At 40.3% G+C, this 21,431-nt stretch overlaps 1 protein-coding gene across 1 annotated transcript in view; it reads right to left on the bottom strand.

Annotated features, from left to right (window-relative positions):
• The window catches only part of slc44a5b (solute carrier family 44 member 5b), a 35,128-nt gene extending 21,037 nt beyond the window's left edge, over positions 1–14,091 (bottom strand). Inside the window, exons 1-2 of the mRNA XM_073476373.1 lie at positions 13,928–14,091; positions 51–99 (exon numbers count right to left, since the gene is read on the bottom strand). Of these exons, the coding sequence (XP_073332474.1) occupies positions 51–99; positions 13,928–13,964 (86 nt within the window). The 5' untranslated portion in view covers positions 13,965–14,091. The remainder of the gene's footprint in view (positions 1–50; positions 100–13,927) is intronic.
• Between the last annotated feature and the right edge of the window lie 7,340 nt (positions 14,092–21,431).

Genomic DNA, 21,431 nt, shown 5'->3' on the forward strand with positions numbered 1-21,431 from the left:
ACATGCAACAACTATAAAGCAAATGTGGTAGTGTTAAGTGTTTGGAGTACCTGTTATGGACAGGCCCTCTGAAGTTTGGGTCAAACTTGCGCGGCTCACCTGCAAAACAAGCAGAGCATGTTGAGATTAGTTGACAAGAGCCTGGGATGGTCAAATAGAACAAGAATCTAATTTTATGACAGAGTGCATATATAGAAGAGAGAAGACATAAAAGCAAACTTGTACGTTCTAAAATATGGTTCACCGACAAAATATGATAAAAGGCTGCTTTGAGAGAGTGTAATTGAGAGCAAAAAGAAACATAAATGAGACACAGACAATAAAATATTTAAATGGTTACAAGGAACATCTCATAACACTAACACCATACTATACTAATAGCGTGTGCTACTCAACTGGCCAGGACAAACTAACTAGGCCATTTCACAGTGCTGGTCTCCTTTAGGGATCCTGGGATGAAGAGAGATGATCATACTGAGCCAAAGCAGTAAAAGCCAAAACAATGTGGCTAAGACAGAAATACAATAAATCATTTTAACAACTCTTAAACAAACAGCTTATCTGGGTCACAGTGAGGATTCCCTATTTTAACCCAGCAGAGTACAAACTGAACCACAGTAGCAAGCACCATCAGTCACCTGAGGGGCCTAACTCTGACTGCATGCGCTTGTAGGTGTGAGAGAGCCCATGCTTTGCATTCATCACTGGCTGCTTCTTTAGTGCCCAAGAAGTCTCTACCCCATTTGAAACAAAGTATGATGTGTTCCTGAGGACCTATTAATCATCACACATGGAGCGTAATATCTCCTAGCAGCTGGGGGAGACTTAGGGGCAGCATGAGTGGGCCTGTCTCCCATCTGCCCATTCCCTAAACTGATCCTGTCAGTACAAGCCAGCCTCGCTTCTAAAAGTGTGAGGAATTAGTACACTCTACTATGTACATACAAATCTGGTGGGCCTGTTCTGAATGTACGATAAATTTAAAAATATAAGTCCTGAATTTAACAAGCACAAAACAGTTTTATTTTTTTATAAGCTATTCCAATGATAAGGCCAAAATAAGCAGCTAATTTGAAGTATTGGCTGTACTGGATTTAGCTTATGCGTCTATCCCATAGCGCTCCAAAATCATCCAAAAACACATTACAAAGCCATATTGGAGGACTGGGTGATAAAATCTCTCATTATAACAAACACGGCCGGTGTAGTGTTTTCTGGAACAACTCCACAACTGCATTTTTGATCTCTGGAGAGTAGCTCACTGTGTTGTGAAGACATCAGTGAACAAACTCACTAACGCAGTTCTATGTTTAGCTGCAGTAAAATGGTGAACACAGTTTTGAGTGTCAAAAAATATTTGAAATGTATCAGAATTTTGTCCCTTCAGAACAATAACATTTAGAAACTCTAGAAGAGCTGTATGATTCCAGTATTTACCCTATTCATGTGTGGAGGGCCAAAAATAAGCCAGGCATGCATACTCTAAGCTGGCTAGGCTAGAGAAGGAGGCTGGCGTCTAATCATTATGGCCCAAAAACATGGAAGCTTGAAGAGGCAACTTCCATAGGAATTCATAACCTACCATTTATAATTGTGGCATCCAGCTCTCCTTAAAGGTGTGTAGGATTTAGGGGATCTATTAGCAGAAATGTAATATAATATTCATAATTGTGGTTTGCCTGTTTCGCTGCCACATTAGGTTCTGCTGCATGCTCAACGGGAGGGTGAGTGGAGGGGTATTCAGTAGGTGCAATCTACAACCTCACTGCTAAATGCCATGAAATGTTACTCTCTTTATGTGTGTACACATATATCCTAGCTTGGGGATCATAATTCTATAGTGCCTCTCCACAACTGCAACAACAACTGCAATATGATGAACCATGTAATACAACACAAATATGTAAAAAAAATAAACAAAAACAACAACAAAAAACTCCCTTCTTTGGCTATAAACATAACAGATTCAGCACAGTTAAGCCTGGCAGCTGCTAATCACAAACATCCCTGAGTGAGTGACTTCCCGCAACTGACAACAGTTTGGCCATGGCAGAATTTCTTCAGGCTGTAGCAAAAAAGATTTCTATAGCCAATATTTCTGCATGAAGATAAGGTATTAAAGCCAGGATGTAGCACACATACCTATCTGTGAAGCATATACAATATTCATGCCTGCCTTTCTCCAATGGGATTCTACTACCACAGCAGCAGTAGAAGGATAGAGATGCAAAATCTCTAGGTCAACAGTAAAATAATGACAGGAAGAATGACGGAGCAAAAAAACAGGTTTTCCGCTCACCAACAACCCAGGTGTCCTCAAGCTGCACAGCCTGCAGCAAAAAAATACAGTGCACCATAAATGTACTTGAATCTAAGTGAGTTGGCATTGTTACATTCCTATTTTGTTCATTCTTACAAAGTATAAATTGAAGCATCGCAGATGAGGAGCTGCATGTGTCAAAAGTATAATACAATACAAAAAGCAAAATACAAGAGCTGGTCTCATGACTACATGAAACTGAATAATGAAGACACTCATACATGCACTGAAGATGTGATTCTGACCATTTCAGCTATTTGCCATCGAAGCAGTGTGAGCCACTAACCTTTCTTTTAAGATATTTGATATGAGAGGTTCAATGTCCCTTTATCTTTTGTCCTTGCTGTTTGAACCATGTTACTGCCATCTGTTTGGCTGTCACTGAAAGTCCCTCACTTGAGTTGTGTTTCAAGTCTAAAAATGGGAGATGTTCTGGGTTAAGTGTGTGAATTCTTCAGCCAAGGACACAGTGTCACCAGACCAGGTGCTCACTGCAGCATGTGCAGAGCACTGGCATTTAATATGAGAGGATGCCACTTCATATTCTAAATTAAGGGTCTACAATGTTGAGAATAGGGATGTCCCTGATGCGCAAATTTCCCTGATGTTTAAACAGAGGTTTAAAATCAGACTCTTGACATATATTTGTGTCTTAGACATCATGTTTCACGCTGACAACAGCTTCATACCACTTAGATTTTAATTTGTGCCTTTTAAAGTAACAACTGTGCACAATGTACTGACAGAGTCAACTATTCCTATGTTTTGCCTTAAGTTGGCTTCAATGGCTTTTATATCTCAGTGGTTGTTGCTACACGCACATGACCAGCAGGCTACATCACATTAACTCACATCAGAGCTAATTAGATGTAGAGCTGCTGTGGATGAGCAAGATCCAAAACTAGCTTCTAGACCGGGTCCAATGCAAATAGAATTTATGTAAAGAATCCTTTCATTGATCTTCCTAGGTTGTGTGAATATTCACAACACGCACAGGTCCACAGTGCAGGAATAATTGTAATAAAAGCAGGTTAGTCCATATGGTGAGTGCAAGCTGAATCACACTGAGATCAAGGAGAGCCAGTGGTGAGAGGACAGATTGTGGTGCAGTGAGTGTCAGGGAGCAGAGCTTTTTTTCAGTCATGTCAGTGGTTCCTTGATCAGTCTACTGTTTAGAGTTGCAGGGCCTGCCAGTAAATCCAGCAAGAGGACCAGCCGGCAGCAAGGTCCCCTGCCAGCTAACAAAAAAACAAGGGCAGTCGTTATGTTGATCAAAGCCCAGAATACAAAACTGTCAATACACTATGACAGAGAGTAAGGTAAAAAAAACAAACATGTGATAATGCAAGTGTGCTCTCAAATAGCAAAAACATTATACAATATAGTATACAGCAAATATTCTGGAGGATTACAAACCCCTTCATTCTAACACAATAACATCCAGGTGACAGAGCATGTGCTTATTCAGCTCTGCTAAATTTAGCTTTGGCTGCTGTAACTACTCACTACATCAGCTTGAGTACTTCCACCAGGCGGTTATACTTTCCTCTCTCCAAAAAACAGATTTCAATGAAGGGTTAAAAGAGAGTGGTGAAAATCATCAGTGATGCCTAGTGGACACCAGCAGACTCTGCATTAGATGACGGCTGTTTAGACTGCACTGCAGTCTGCCAGTGCAGGAGATGAGGCTGGTGGACTGGATGTGTGCTGCTGCTGTAGTCAAGCTGAATGAGGGTCTGTAGTCATCAACATTTGGAAAAAGCCTGGCAGGCATGCTACACTGGGACAGCTAGTCACTGTTAGCTTCACTAACTGCTCATCTCCTCTATTGACATAGTGTTGGATAATGCCACCGTGTCCTGCTGTGAGAGAAAGTTTTACTCATAACAATATGGTGGTAATCAAAGGCATGTGGCAATGAGGCTGGACTGGGTGAGGAATTACACATCAGGATCAGACAAAGACTTTGGCAGTAATCTTTGCACCCTAAATCCATTTGCATTTGCAGCTCGTCTGCCATAGCAACAAGATCTATGGATCAATTTACAGTGGTGAGGACTTAACATCACATTATGTCTGCGACACACATAAAAATGATGTGTTAAAATTCCTTCCACCAGTAGAGGATTGATATGAGCTATGAAAAAAGATTAAAAGGCACTGTGACAATGCCTCAATTTAAAGTCCGTACCTACTGTCAGACAGATACTGAAGTATGTGCTGAGATTGACTGCTGAGAATCAACTTCATAGTGCCTGTGCTGGAAGAGAGCCAGATGTGACAACCCAGCCTGGAGCGATAAAGCTTCAGGAGAAAGTCACGGAAGCAGTTCATCGACTTATTAGGGAGAAGACTAAATTGTGCACCTACTCTATCTCCTGTGGATACACACACACACACACACACACACACACACACACACACACACACACAGTATATATACTTATTTCATAGAATGTCAGAAAATTGTGGGAAATGCTCATTACAATTTCCCAGAGCTGAAAGTGAAGTGACATTGCTTCTTTAGTCCCACCAACATTTAAGAAGCTGCAACCAGCAAATATTGGCATTTTTGCTTTAAAATGAGTGAAGTCAGTTTACCGGTTGTGTGTAATAATACACTTTAAAAATAGTTGGCTATTCATTTTCTTTCTATTTGAAATTGACTAATTGTTGCAGCTATAATATTTACTGTATAGCAGTATAGATATACACTGATATATCTGTCTATCAACATCTGTGAGTGTGTCAATGTTTTTATTTATAGTCATTTATAAGATATTAATCATTTAAAAAATTACAAGGCATGTGTTAGACAATGTAACAATATTAGATTTTTTTTACCCCCTGATATCAGTAAATGCTCTAAAAGTCCAGTATTGGTGGGGCTCTGGTATAGTACAGTATATAGTATATACACAGTATATAGTATATATGGATATATACTATTTATGTAGCAAATAATACTACAGATAATAGTGTGACTTTGAGATTTGAGAGCAAAGATAACCAGTGAATGAAATTGCATCAGCTAATAGCAGATATAGAAAAAGTCAAGCCCTTACATGAAGCACATAAGTGTCAAATATAAAATTGCCGGGAGTATAAATCATACAGTCGAGCGCTGACATCACAACCTCCAGAGTAAAACTTTCTTCACTTTCTCTATCCAGTTTCCACAACGCCCCTCCTCAGCGTTTCTCAGCTCGTGTCGGTAAACACATCCAGTACACAGACACATCAACGCGGGCAGACACAGGCACCAGTGTCCCCAGGCTCCACTGTCCAACACAGGCCTCTTTCATACCGTGGTCAGGCAAACAGCTCGAACACTGCAGGTGCTCTACATGGGTTGGGTCAGAGGGGCCATTTGGAAAGGACTCCTTTTTTTTTTTGTTTTCACTCTGCTGATTCATAAACATTTCCAAGACCTGGAGAGAGTGAAGTGCTGTGAGGTTGCACTTCTGTAAAAGCTATGTTGGGCTTAGATCCAGCTATAAGTAAGCAAAAAAAAAAGAAAAGAAAATAGTATGTTAAAAATTCAGCATAATGATGTTGCTCAGCAGGGTAAGTCAGGGTCTGTAAGTCTGAATGCTGTGCTGTATGTTCATTCATATTTGATGAAAGCACAGGCTTTTTTGCCAATCCATAGAGGAAAGCAACATCAGTAACGTGGCTTTGGGGCTTTATGCTTTCCTCTAGTCTGTATTTAAAAATGAGCAGTGCTCAGGTTTCTCCTACAACATTGCCGATTGGTGCATGGCACTCTAGTAACAAAGCAGCTTCGGTGGATTACTGCCATGAAGATAAAAGAGCTAGTGAAGCTGTGATAGGATAAGAGACCAGGATGAGGTCATCACGGAGACTGTGGAGCAAAGATTCACTATCAAGGTTTCACAGATGAATGAGAAAAACACACTCACAAATTGAGAGGAATCAAGAGGGACATGGGGGGCAGAAATTCTCTGGCAAGGTTTCACTTGAATCAGGCAACACTCTCACATCCCACTAACCCTCTCGCACAAACATGAAAAACACACACATTCACAATCGGGAACAGCATTATGATCACACAAGTCTCCCACACTCTCCAGAAAAGAAAAAAAGGAAGATTTGGAGTCCATCTTTGATAGAATCAAAGCGGTTAAAAAGCTCCAGATGGCTCTCCTTCTTCATGATATTAAAATGTGGAGAGATAATACACGCAAACACTCTCCATGTAGCAGCACCAGAACACTCTTTCTCTCTGCCTTTCTTCTAACGCCCTTCTGAATCCAAAAACATCCTCCCTGCCTTGCTCTTACTCTCCCTCTCTGGAGAACAGTACAACCTTCAAAGTGCTTGTCTCCTTATTGAGACAAGACAACAACATCCAGATCTCTGGTTTGGGTTTACTTAACATTGTCCCTTGCGATCCTCTCAACTATTAGCAGATGGTCGAGGACCGAGCACTTGGCATATCTTGGCAAATCTGGTTTGGTAGCCCATTGGTTTAACTCCAATCAGTGCATGAACAGTGTTTATTGTGCAGAATTTTAGAGGGAAGCAAAGACACATTGCTAGCTGACATCCCTTTAAAAGCCGAGAGTAGTGGGATCCGGGTTGGGATTCGACCCCCAAGAGGGGAGTTAGCATCTGAGAGTGTCAGCTGCTGACAGCTAGCCTGCTGCTCCGAGAGGAGAAGTAGCAGTATTGTGGCTGGGGCTTTGTGACCTTGGTTACTTCTGTGGGAGCCTACAGGCATGTCAGTAGCAGCCCTGTGTTCCTGTGAAACAAGACTCACTACTGCTACTGTAGATCAGTGACAGGCTCAACTGGCTTTGGCCTGGATTTAGAAAGACTTAAACATAAGAAGACAGGCCACATCTTGATATGCAAATATGAAATATTGACCCCAAGGTGAAGAAACACAGTTATACTAATTCCACATTTTTCCTATGCAGCTTCCTTGTACCCAGGTATGGTTTAGAAATTAGTGTTGGTATCTGGAAAACCCAAGAAAGAATGAGGCAAAACCAGTTAATTTGCAATGAAAACATCTTACTGTAAATAATCTCACCCCGTAGGCAGACTTATCTGCATGTTTTAGGAAAACAGGATTTTTAGGACTCATTAATTGACTAAATGGATAATTACGATGGGGATTTTTTGTAGTGTTTGTTAACACCGAAATCTTAATTTCGCTTCATACATCAAAGTTTTATATTTTATGTCAGGCAGGATGCAACGGGACCCAGATTCCTAATGGTAGGACGTATGAAACTGCTATTTACACATGTCAGGGTGAACCTGGTCAAGAACACAGCCTGTTTTTGATCAATTGCATTTTTTTTTTTTTTAACTGTGAGTTTAGGGGAAAAAAAATCTAAGGCTCCTCCACAGGATAAGGTTTCGTATGTGCCACACATAAGGTTAGGAGACCAAGCCCAATAATGCATGGATGAGGGCACAGTGACCTCTTGATCTGTGAGTTTATATCTCTCATGGTCATTGCAAACTTAGCAGTTTGAAGCAGCTGTAGATATGCTTACAAAACAGATCTCTGACAAACCAAGGCTGTTGTTTATGTAAACTCACAGGATGGCCTTCGATCTATCTGCGGTAGCAGATTGACCGTCTTCTACGCATTTGCTCTCTATTCCTCACTAAGTCAGAGGTGAGTAGCTCTGCAGTAACTTTCCACTTATTTGTTGTTAAACAGATAGCCATGTATGGGAGGGGTGCATCCTGAGCTGTGCATATAACCTGAACATTGGGGAGGTTCAGGAGGAATTGATTTGGCATTACACTGTGCATACAGTTGTACTGTTATGTTGTTCCTCTGTGGCCATGTTATATAAACTACTTCAAATTAAGTCATCGGTGTCTCTGAGTTTTTTTTTAAATCTCTCCTGAATGGTCAAGCAAGCCGAAACTCCACAACAGTGAGCACTGACAAAAAGCCAGTAAACAGCTGAAGGTCATGTGGAAGTAACAGTCTCTCACTGACTGTCCATGATGTGGCTTTTCATTAATGCATAAGCGTGTCACAGTTTATCACAGATTTCAGATCTTGATTCTCTGGTGGCAAGAAGCAGAGAGAAATGTTAATGTACTCATGTTATCTTGATAAAAAGATCTACATATGAATGCATAATCTGAGGGCAAGGGAGAAGATCTTGCAAGTATTCTGGTATCCGTTTATGGTCTATTTGTAGTCCACTGGCTATCGTCTGACAATCATTTAGCTTTTTATTGGCTTTTTTAAAAATGTACATACGAAACATGTGTCTCGTGTCTAAATTGCAAATTGGATATCCGGATATCAACTGGCTACAGCGGAAGACCTGAAATATTGGCTGATGCCCAAATCATTATCTGCTGATGAGCTCCAAGATTGGTAAATGTGATTTAATGAATCTATGTCATTGGTTATACAAATCAGATTGCCTAAACTAGGTGATTTTCACCTTTAGGTAGGAGTACAATTATTTTACGCACCCTAAAGCAAGGAGAGTGACTTGCTTTGGTCAATATTACTATCACTTTTCCATCTGTGTTCTCCAGCAGGGAATCCTCTTCCCCTCTGCCTTTCAGCAGTCACATCACATCAACACAACCAACTCTATTTAGTGTCAAAGTCACAAAAACCCTGACATCTCAGCAAACCTTCAAGGTACAATGCAGGGCTCTCACCTGTGTGAAAAAAGCATGTTTACAACAATGGAACACCACGCTTCTTTTGTTCTTGGGGTAATAATTAATTTGTTTCAATAAAGCTATCTGCATCGTTTAGCTCATTAGACCTATCAAAAGTAATTTCAACTCTCACTGTGCACCCGAGACTCAAAACCTACGTGTCTAGCATGAATGTAGCTGTATCTCTCACTCATTTTCCACCGCATATTTGGGTTGTGTTTCATACATCACTGTCAACGTCACTTAGCCTTCCAGTCACAAACTAGCACTGACTATATTTGTAGTGCAAATTAGAAATTTAAAGTCCCCTTGCTGTCTCTTAGTCAGCCCCTTCACAGCCAAATGTCCCATTTTTACAGACTCGAACAAATAACCACCCAGTGCTTGCCACCGTGTACAAGTGAATCTCTGAAATTATTTACTGACTCACCCTATCATTAGTGTGAATAATATACTTCAAACTTCCAGCCACTGACACAACTATCTCTTGAGAGAAGACACATGAAATTAGTAGCAAAAGAACATAACCTTGTTAAAAATAATGAGCAAAAATGCCATAAAGACTAATAAAATGTGTGGGAGTAGTACGTAGTGAGCATCGGTCTTCATTTGAGATGAGTATTTGCAGAGGACAGTGACACTTAAAAAGCCCATAATAGCACTTAGTCTCGGGTGCAAAATGGGCCATTTGAGGCACAACCTTCTCTGACTGCAATTTCACAGGAAGAAGCTGTGAACGTTTGATTCTAAACTAAGGCTCTCAGCTTTCTGTCAAGACTCTGCATTGACTCTGTATAAAAATGCAGCGTTTAGGGAAGCTGCCCATGCGAGAAATTTGTTAATTAACAGTGTGCCCGACTCAACACTTTCTGTGGTAAATGGAACTCATATCTAAATTGTTACTTACAAACCTGTCACAGAATGATTATGAGCCATTTCTCTGCTTTTCTGACTGACTGAACATTTCAGCAGTACAGTGTAAGCCCACTGAACACTTGCTACATAGTTAGAAACGTTATATAATATACTAACCACAAGAGTACACTTGAATGTAGGATGTAGAGCAAGCGGAGAACTGCTGAATGTGAATGGTGGGATGGCGAGTAGTTCAACCAGCTGCAAAGACATTATGCTTCTCAAGTATTTTTGATGTTTTTTATGAGGGAACATGCAATATTTGTTCATTAAAATAAAAATCCAACTATATAATGGAGCTAGGTGACAATCTAATGTTTACATGCAGTGACATCATGACACCCCCTCATCTTGAGCTATCTATCTCTGCTTCAGTTAGTGTTTTCCCAGAACTGATTTCTTTCAAGAAGGTAGCAGAGCTGCAATAATAAGCCAATGAATCAATTAGTCACTCATAAGAAGATGAATTGCCCAAGTCATTTTTCATGTCAAACATTTACGGGTTCCAGCTTCTTAAATGTAAGGATTATTTTGCCTTTTGTGTGTGTGTTTTGGCTTTAGACTGTCAGTTGAACAAAAGAGGCAATATGAAGACGTCACTATGGGCTCTGGGAAGCTCTGATGAGCAATTTTCACAATTTTGACATTTTGAGTAGACAAATTGATTAATGGATTGATCATGAATATAATTAACAGATGAATCGATAACGAAAATAATCTTTAGTTGCAGCGCAAGAGAGTGGGAGGGTTTTCTGTTGAGAAAAAAAGTAGCACTTCTTCCACAAAACATGCCTTGTGACTACTGTTCATGGAGAAACTGGTCTCTGATTTTCTGTTTCTTGTTGTGTGACAATTAAGTGTCAAAGCAATGTGGCAAGTCTAAAAAAAACCTCTCCTTTTCTTTCTACATGTATATTTCAATTCTGAAGCAATGAAATTGGAATACACACAGTTCTGTTATGGACAAGATTTATCCAATGAGCTGTACAGAGGATAATATACTGGACCGATTCATCCACTTCATCTTTTGGAATACAATGAAAAAGCACAAAAGAAATCCAGAAATGCTGGGTACATTACCAGCAAGCACAAATGTTATTTTCTTTACTATGCACTCCACATTTAGCCCGTATTTAAACAAATACAGTGTGTGTAACATTAGTTGCGGGGGAAGAGAACGCTGATATAATATTTGTCTTGTCGGTCTCTGCTCAGTTGTGAGCCCAAAATACTCTGAATTGCTCTTTTGCCAAGCTAGCTGATGGAACGAAAGCACCAGGGAGCCACTAACATAAAGCAGCTGACCTAAACACAGGCAGTCACCATAACTCCATCCCATGCTCCACTAGCTAGGTCGTTGGACGCTGTTAGAGCAAAATTATGTTCCTTAATTAAACTGCCTCACTATATCATACTGTATGTAATTCTCTTGAGAGAAGCACTTGAGTTGAAGCAATAGAAGCTAATGCAAGTATACTGTATGCATATATTAACCCCTGTAATGATGCACATTCACTCTATCTAAAATATATATATGTAATAATAATAACGACACACAGGCTCTGCTTTGTGTTTTACATACAACACACACATAATCTCTATGAACGTCAGATTCATGGTACACTGTAAAGTACCAGCTTGAACTTTCAAACAGGGAGTGATAGGGTTTGAAGGCCCCAGTGGTGAGATGCATGTCTGCGGAGAGCAGCGCGAATCAACTACAGCTGACAGGCTGCAGGCGTGATTGGCAGAGTGCTGTAGTCATGAGGTCTGTGGGACACATGGGGTCAGCATGTGGGGAAATAACAGCAACACACAGTAGCTTTTCCACATCAAGAGCCGTCAGGAGGAGCAGACTTGAAAACGCCCACGTCACTCTCAAACTGTACAGATACTACAAGGATCAAGGCTCTGAAGATTCTCCCTGACAGTCATCTTGGGGGGAATTATTATTTAAGACTTGAACAGAGATGGATGATATGATGCATTTGTAACAGATAATGATGCAGATGACTCCCCTGACACTGGCATTCGTGTTAAATCAAACAGTTTATAATTATGTAAACTTCTGGATATAGCATATATATGTTTGTGATGTTGCTCTGCCTTTAGTTCAATAAGGCAAATTGGATTAAAAGGGGCTATATGTAACTTCTGTGTCGTGCTGGAAGCTGGTAGTTAGTTTTGTGTTAGTGGACTCCATCTCTAAAGTAATGTTAGCTACTGTTGCACTGAGGCGAGGCACTTGAGAACGTGCATACAGTCACATCCATTGGACTGTCACAGAAAATCGTTTCTTCAGTCCTTCACAAAGAAATCCACAGTCCAGCAGCATTAAACAACTACAAACAAATTGTAAACGGGCTTGTATGGGCAACTGAGAGAGAAGGGAAAGGTCTTATTTACAATCCACTCATATATGGTCGAAACAAAAGTGATTAATACATATAAATTGCTACAAATTGTTACATAGAGCCCCTTTAGGTTTCTCCTTAACAACAGCCATGTAAAAACAACGTTTTTGCTCAGAAATGCTCCATTTAGTTCCTTTGTCAGTGTGCTGGATAAATTAGCCTGGGTTTCATTGGCAATTGAGTTTTCCATGATAGCCTTGCACAGTACATCAGTAGCCTGCGAGTAACTAGACACTGACACCAAGAATACAACTGCGAAAGAAGCACTAAATACCATTTTTTCTTTGATTTCATTGAGGATTACAAAATGTAGAACATAATATTCTTAGTTGTGCAGGACTGGCATCAAACCAAGAAAAGCCACCAGCATGTTAAAAATCACCAGTGTAAATGACTCTTTGTTTCAGGGGAGAGACACTCACTGTGTGGCATCTGGTGATGATAAAGGATTATATTGCTGTGATAAACAACATGATTACTAAGGCGGGCTAATGGACAGAAAATCTGCCCATGGATTAAATATATCTATACACCTAGAGCAGCGAAAATGCCACTCGGAGACTACAAATCCTTTGTTATCAAAACTGTTCTCTATTAACTGCACTACCTGGACTGCAGTTGTTAAAATGTTGTAATTATCCCTCGGTGTGGGCGAGAAGAGACAGAGGAGGTGGAAAGTGGCGATAAGACTTATTGTTCTCCTAACATGAGCTCCTTTTCCCAAATATAAACAATGCAAGGCAAAAACAGATTATGTAATATCCGTGTAACCACGCGTTTACAACAGAAACCCGCTGCAGTTCCTGATGGATGTCAACCTGTAACTGCTTTCATAATCAACTAATCGTTGAAATCTCTAATTTTCCAGCTAATTACAGTTTCTTATCGTTGACGATTCACGTTATCTTTCTGCTTTTCTTTGTCCTGAACTGGATATCTCCAGCTATTTGGACTGATGCTGGAGGAAAAAACAAAGCCATCTGAAGCCATCACCTTGAGCTTTTGGGTAAAAGTGATGGGCATTTTCCCCCACTATATTCTGACAGTGTAAGGTTAATTACACCAAATGATTGCTTTGTCGATTAAGATTAAATCGATGGTAGTCGTCAATTGCGGCTCTGACGAAGACATTGTTGTGTTGTCATTCCGTCACACGGTAGTTAACGTTGGCTACCGCGTTGACGACAAGTGGAGGAGGAAAGTGTTGAGACTTATTGTTGTGACTTTTACACCACGCAAACAATACGAGGCAGAAATTATGATGTTAAATCACCTGGTAAACCAAATTACGCATAATTCATGAAGCAGATTGGGGGAAAAAAAGACGATATTTTAAGCTAACACGTCCAAACGTTTAAACGTTATTCTACCGCTGCTGCGTATGTGATGTCAACCGTTAAATAGCCTCTAGTAAATAGTTAGCAGCTGACAACGTGAGCTAACGCTAGCTACTGTCCCTGTGAACCACAGCAAGGGGGTCAAACATCACCCAGGCTGAGCAAGATGCCGTTACACCCCGCTGTCATAACGTTACACAGCACAGAGGGAGAAAAAAAAAAAAAAATCTCTTGGCGTTTACAACAAAGACGAACCGACTCACCATAGTTAGAGGAGGGGATGTCCGTCTTTCTAGCCATGGCACTTAGTAGGACAGATGCAGCACCGTCGTCGTCTTGGTTTTGGAGACCACATATGAGAGTCGAGGTGAACCGCAGCTATTTTCGTTGCCTTTCAGCGGTCCCGTCGAGAGATAAACACGGGAACCTGGAGAGGTCTTGGGCTCTTGGAGGATGCTTCGGCCACGCAGCTGAGCGTCAGTCGTGTTTACAGCGCGACGTCATTAATTATTCCGAAACGGTCTTAAAGGGGCCGCCGCCGCCGCCGCCGCCGCTCCTGCTGCTGAGTGTCCCGTTTCCCTTTGTTAGGATGTGATTTAAAGCACGGACCCACGTCGCTTTTGTGCAGTTTGTCAGCTGGTAAAGGCATTTTTAGGATTCTTATCAACGATGCTAAAGCACAGAGGGAATCAGTACAGTGCCTGCCTGCCTGTGTCTGCAAAAAACACTGGTTGATTAATAATAAACATTTTTTGGGGGGGGGCATCTCCAGCCACATTGAGGCGTCCGGTGGAGAAACACTGACCTCCGCTGGGCTTTCTGTGATATTGCAAGTCTCTCTCTCTCTCTCTCTCTCTCTCTGCCTCCCCCTGCCATTTAAATCTGTTGATTGTCCTTACATCCTGCTGTACTGTGATGTAGTCTTCATAAAAAGGGAGGATATCAAGTGAAGTCATTGTGTGTCATTTTTAATGTTCACAGGCAACCTTTCATTGTAAAAATGTCTGTCAAGGTGTAAATTCAACCCATTTGTGTTCAAGTTCACCCAAAAATAAAATCCAGTCATGCTTTATAGAACAACAGCATGCTAAAGTAGATGGGACTTCTTTGAAAACATCAAAAATAACTAGAAAAAAATTGTGCTCCATACAGTTGTCTGGCGTAATCCAAGTCTCTGGAAGCCCAGAGATCCCAAACCGATTTGAAAAGATGTTATTTACACCCTTTTAAGCTTTAAATCGTCACTGTAGCTGCTGAGCTAAAAGCATTTAGCGCCCTCTGAAGTGGGTGCATGAGCTCGACTGCTCACTGAGGGCGTAAATAACATCTTTTTCAAATCAGTTTGGGATCTCTGGGCTTTTGGAGACTTTCATTACATTGGACGAGCTGTATTGACTGTTCTTTTGTAGTTTGCTGTGAAGCTCCAGTAATGTTTTGTGGACAAATCAAATGACTTGATCAAAACACTTCATTAGTCTACCTAAATGTCTTGCACACCCACAGGCCTTTCCACCTTTTCTGGCTGACGAGTTTGAAGCCAGGTGGCGCTATTCTGGAATCTGGAATTCTGGGAAAGTTCTTCCACCAAACAGGTGCAACAAAACAAAGCAGGATTAGAGATGTAAATCAAGTACAATCCTTACACACCCACATGGCCCTGAGGGGAGTTTACTTAGGCAAAAATAAGACCCAGGATGATTCAGGTGACTAACATTTACTCTAAAAACTACAACTGTCACATTTCAAACATTTATGAGCTGTATATTTGTAGGTAAAATATTGTCCTGCAAGTAAATTTAGATAAATATAGTGGAGGAAAGTTGTCCATATCTGCAAGCACACACAGACACACACTGATTATGAGAGATTATAAGAATCCATTCTAGTGACTGTGACCAGGAAGTGGCAGCAGACACTGGAATCTGTTTACAGTTACTGGGAGATCCAAGAGATCTAGAGTGAGATTTTCATACAGTATTAACAAAGTAAAACTAACACAGAATCATGTTTCATCTGTGACAGCTGCAGCCAAAGGGAAGTTACCTCAATATTAATTGCACATCGCCAAACATTATCCCTCACAGAATATCTAAAACGTTAATATTTCATGCACTTAATGTAAGATTGGATTAGAAATGAGACAGGTAATTTGTATTACTGACATCTAAAAAGTGATGTCTCTCTTAGTGCTGTGGATAAAAGTAATGAGAGCTCAGCTTGCCAAAGGCCAGTCATTAAGAAGGGATTGACTTCCCCCGGGATAGATCATGTGTTGATGTGGCAGGATCACTGCCCGTAGCACACGGGGAGAATCAGGATCACATTAATGCCAAGTGCGATAAATGTAGAGCAATCTGAAGATCCCCCTCAGCACATTTATTAAGGCATACATAAAAATTCTCTAATGTGTGTCAGACATAGTTTTCAAAGGAAAAAAATATATAATTACCACATTATAATCCTCAAAATGGCACCTAGTCCTTCACAGTTTTCATTTCACAAGTTTAACTGCTGGACATAAATGTCTCCTACTTCACTGGAAAATCCATTCTCAGTGTACGTGCACTGGAGGCTTGTGGGAATGCCAGAAACGTAAAGGATTGTTTCTCAGTCTTATGTTTTTCAGAGACATTTGTAATGCATCTTTAACACTTCTGTTTATCGATGTCTGAGTAGTTGGCAGTTGGTTTTTGATGCTATAAATAGATTGATACCACCGCCAGATGGACCCTGGATTTTTATAGCTCAGTTGGAAACATACTGCTTGCTGTTGTGTGCATTCGTGCATTAGTAGAAAGGAATAGTATTGGTGTATTGTCCCATCATCCCATTTTTACAAGCATTATGTTATCTCGTGTTTCAGGGTCAAGCAAAGTATTTGTTCACAAGGTTCACTAATCCTGTGAGGACTGAACAAGGACAATGACTTATCATAGGTGAATTGTGGTCCCCTCTAAGAATAGCAACGTTTTACAGAGTTGCCAGCCCATCTGCTTGTCATTCAGTGAAAATGATGGATGCCAGCAGCCTGATAATTACATAATCGAGAGGGTGCACAACAGATACTTTCACATTTAGTGCTGGTTTGGTTTGCATCCTTTTTCCACTTTCTGAAACAAAAGGTAATTTATTCCTCTGTGGCGTTTGTCTATTTGCAGATGGTTAGTTTTTTATGATCAGAGGCAGAAGGAAATGCACTCAACACAATCACCCTTTTTCATATTCATTCAGTGGTTACGGTTGCTGCCTTGCTGACTCCTAAAAAACTGAAAGTCCTACAATAAAGGAAGTGATACAGTAATGGCGTACAGCATCACTGTATAAATGAATAAGAGAGATACAGGGTGCCCTATAGATGGTTGCAATCGATCTGATGAACACAACAGTTTGGAGAAACATATATTGCACAACAGGAAATTGAATCTGCGATTGGTAGGGCTGCCAGCCGATGAGTCAATGATCTGTCTGTAAGGGGAGACAATTTGCAAAGAGAATGGAGATGTTTTATCTCTTGGGTCTGAAACTGCAGAACTTAAAGCTTGTATCTATCTTCCAAATGCTCTCTTTTTGAACTTGTGTCACAGCTTTAGTGCACAGCATTTGTCTGGACTGGAGAATCGAATAACATTTCACAACTCCTCCACCTCTGCTTTTGTTCACTGCAGCTTTAGAGATTTATATTGGTATTACAGGTAAATTGATACATACTGTTTATTAGGCTAATATTGCCTATGGATTAGGTAGTTTAAATAGTCTGTTAAAGGTGCAATATGTAAGAATTGGCCACCTGCCGTATATATACTCAAAACAAAATGGGCGAGGCATTTCACCAGGGTAACCGCCAACTGCTGCTAACTGTAGCTGGCAATTGCTAGATAGCTTAGTTAGGCATGCAGCTAGTGGTCCAGAGGAGTCCAGAGCTCTGGGGGAGTATGCTTGCTATGGACCGGGACAGATGGTCAGCATGCTAACTTCAGTAGATATCTCTTGAACACAATACACAGAAGTCATCAGAATCAGAATCAGAATCAGAAACACTTTATTATCCCCGAGGGGAAATTGTTTGTGTTACAGCTGCTTCCATTCAAAGTTCAGAATATGCAGAAATAATAATAATAATAGTAATAATATCAATATCAATAAAAACAAAACAAAAATACAAGAAATGTACATATACAGAGCAATAATGCCACACTCAGCGAGGAATTAAACAGTTTGATAGCCACAGGCAGGAACGATTTCCTGTGGCACTCCGTGGTGCATCTTGGTGGGGTCAGTCTAGTGCTGAATGTACTCCTGTGGCTGACCGCCACGTCATGGAGTGGATATGGAGAGCCATTGTCCAAGATGACATGTAACTTGGACAGCATCCTCCTCTCTGACACCACTGTCAGAAAGTCCAGCTCCACTCCCACAACGTCACTGGCCTTGCGGATCAGTCCGATCATCTGATCTACAGATCATAACCTGTAAAACACATTAAAATACATTTATATGGTGGTACACATGGTATACGAGTCATATAATAGTCTATTTACTGTTTCAGGGGTATTTGCCAACTAGCAAGACAATTCTGGTGAAAACAATATTAATTTTTGCAACCTTTGGTGGTAAAATTCACACAATGATCCAGGGACTCTACTTATTATGAGCTGCTGCCTGTCTGAGATGTCACGATTGGTATGAACCTTTATTTTATGTGCAAAAGCAAACTGAACCACACCTCCACTGTCACCGAGCATTTGACACCATGGTATAACATATATTGGAACACTGCATACAGCACTTTAACATGAACAGCTTCCGGGATGTACTCACAGTCTGTTGACTAGTGTTAGTTTAGTTAATTTACTGACATCCAGAGGCATTGACTCTTCAAATTTGGCGACATAATAATGAGTAAAACAAACAGCTTTTGGCACAGAAAACAGGTGCAAACAGCACATTTCACACTTGTATTGTATTTGGCTCAGCACAGGCAGACAGCTGCCTGGCGCCTCACTGCATAGGAGGATCGAGTTAATTAAAAAAGGTTGCGTTCCGCAGACATTTGCCTTGCCCTTGTGTGTGTGTATTTGTTGTGTGTGCCCCCTGGAGTTGTGTTTTGAGACCTCAGGGACACCTCTAATCAAAAAACACAGACTGCCAGCCACCTAATCCTCTGAATTCACAATGGCAAGTTGCATTACGAGGTGCTGCTCCTCAGTGATACAGATAATTAGGTGATTTAAATTATTCTACCAATCATATGACCATAAGGTGTCAAAGAAAACACTGACTAGGCAAAAATACTGCATGTCTTCTGGAAACAATCAATATATCTTCAATGTTTCCAACATTATGGTTTTATATGATTTATGTATAATGTATAATTTAAACAAGTGCAGTGTTGCTTAGACTATTTTTCATGCAACTATTCTGCAGTATAACTCTTCAAGCTGGCTTTTACTCTAACAAGAACTCAAAGAGAAATGTTACTTGAGCAGCCTTACACTAGTATCCATTTCCATGTAGGACTTATTGTGAGTTTAAAAACTGTATTGATTGCTGTCGACCCAACAAATGACCTGGCTCTACTAGTGCTTCTATTTCAGAGCTGTTGTCCTCAGAGGCTTGGATCAGTAGATAACGGTTTTAGCTGTTACACAGGCTAAACTAATAAGCAAAGATAAACAAAACATCGTGCACAAGACTCCCAAACTTTGAAACAACCCTAGCTGTAGGTCTGTTTTTAAAAAGCTACATGAAATTACATCTTGTCGGACAGGTGAGTATGAGGCAGCAGAATAATCCAAATTAAGATAGTTGAGCCAGAGTGGGACATTTCCAATATTTAATGACCGACTGAAGATGCAAATAAGCAGGTAAGCAGGCAGACAGACAAAGGTCTTTTATCCAAATAACCTTCTTTTATCATGATATATGTACTCCTAGTGTGTTCGCCTGCCTACTTGAGACCCCTTGTTCAGTAGCTGTGAGAAGCTAAACTAGAGTGATGTTCCCTTCTAAGATTGTTTAATTTTGAATTAAACTCTCCATTATTTCAGTAAAATTGCAAAGTTATGATGAAATGATTATCTTAGTGTACTGTACAAGAGGTTTGAATGCTAGATGTTCAAAAGGTGACATTAAAACTGCATAGCTGGCTTTCAAGGTTAAATAGCAGACTATTTATCTGTCCTTAATATGTTGGAAGTAGCAGTTAAAGGAGTATGAGTAGTTGTAAAAGTGGGATGAGGTTGAAGGATGCAAAACTTACTATAGGCTAGAAGCTAAACTGCATTGCTTAAGTAATTGTTGGGAGCTAAACTCCATTGCTTGAGTAACTGCTGGGAGTTAAACGGCATTAAGCAATTACTGGCAGCTAAACTGTATTGCTTAAGTCACTGCTGGGAGCTGAACTGAATCGCTAAAGTAATTCGCAGGAGCTAAACCGCATTGCTTTTGTAATTTCTGGGAGCTAAACTGCATTGCTGGCTTGTATTTATGTGGAGAGGCAGCCGTATCAATTTGCATTATGTCATACATTGCACTGCGTTGTGATATGTTGTGTTATCTTGACATCCTGTATCACATCATGTTCTTTATGAATCACTGTATCTGGCTTTCAGATTGAAAGCTAATTAGTCTAAAAGGCACAAATCTGGGCCAAAAACATAAAAGGGAAGACATGCTGTTCCCACTGTAGCTTTTAAGTAGGCTACCCTGATTTTTCTCACCGCATCCAGCCGTGATATTCTCTGTTGTTCTTGAGATAAATTACTTATCAATTCCCACATAGCCAACAGATACATTTCAGTTTGTGAAGTGAGACTTTCGGAGGAAAGACATGAGCAACATATCAGTGAATGCACACAATGATGCCAGTAAGGAGGGCGCCTATAAAAAGACTCATTTCCCATTTCAATTCTCCTTCTCACTAGATTACAGCCTTCAGCAAACTCTGGCTCCCGTGTGCAGCTTTAGTTGTTCAGGTTGCCATGACAAATGAGAGAAATATTATCCTGTCCTTAAATGAGATGTCCCAAAATCGACTTGAATGACAAACAAAAGTTGATGAACTGTACCAAGGATAGTGATCACTTTATCCGCGGTATCACCAACACCATTTGAAGAACAAAAATAATCCTATCATGACGTTTAGCTGGATGCAATACAATTACAAAGCAGACAGGATAAGGTAACTAACTCAGAGGTTTGCTCATATTATGATACACCTCTACTATTCAGAAAACATTACGTGCTACTGTAATAGTGTAAAGTATACTGTACAGACTTCATCTGATCTACTAACTGCTGTAACTCACTCAAAACATTTAATTCATGTTGACTTTCAGGATAAAATATCATCAGCCAGTGAATCACTGCTACCAAAATAAAATGTCCTCTTATCTCCGCATAACCAAAAGGATCTGTGAAATTGTGTCAGTATAAGAGAGATTTCTTTTTTTTAATTGTTATTATTATCTTACCTTTATTTTACGTGGGCGACCTTCCCAAAGTCATGTCTTATTATGTTATGTACACAAGTGCATTCACAGATTACTTTCAGTCAGTGAGCATTATTGTAGTCAGTAAGCACATTACAGTAACAACGACATACAATAGAAAATATGCAATGGCAGCTGTGGTAGTATTGCACAGTAAAGAAAAATGTCACGCCAACCTTGCATCTTACGTCTGATAGCTGTGTTGAACCACAGAAGCATTCACTGCTCCCAGCAGACACATAAAGTCATGAGGATGATGACTGTACACTTGCAGTCT

The sequence above is a fragment of the Pagrus major genome, chromosome 11 (genome assembly GCF_040436345.1).
Source record: "Pagrus major chromosome 11, Pma_NU_1.0".
NCBI classification, from domain to species: domain Eukaryota; kingdom Metazoa; phylum Chordata; class Actinopteri; order Spariformes; family Sparidae; genus Pagrus; species Pagrus major.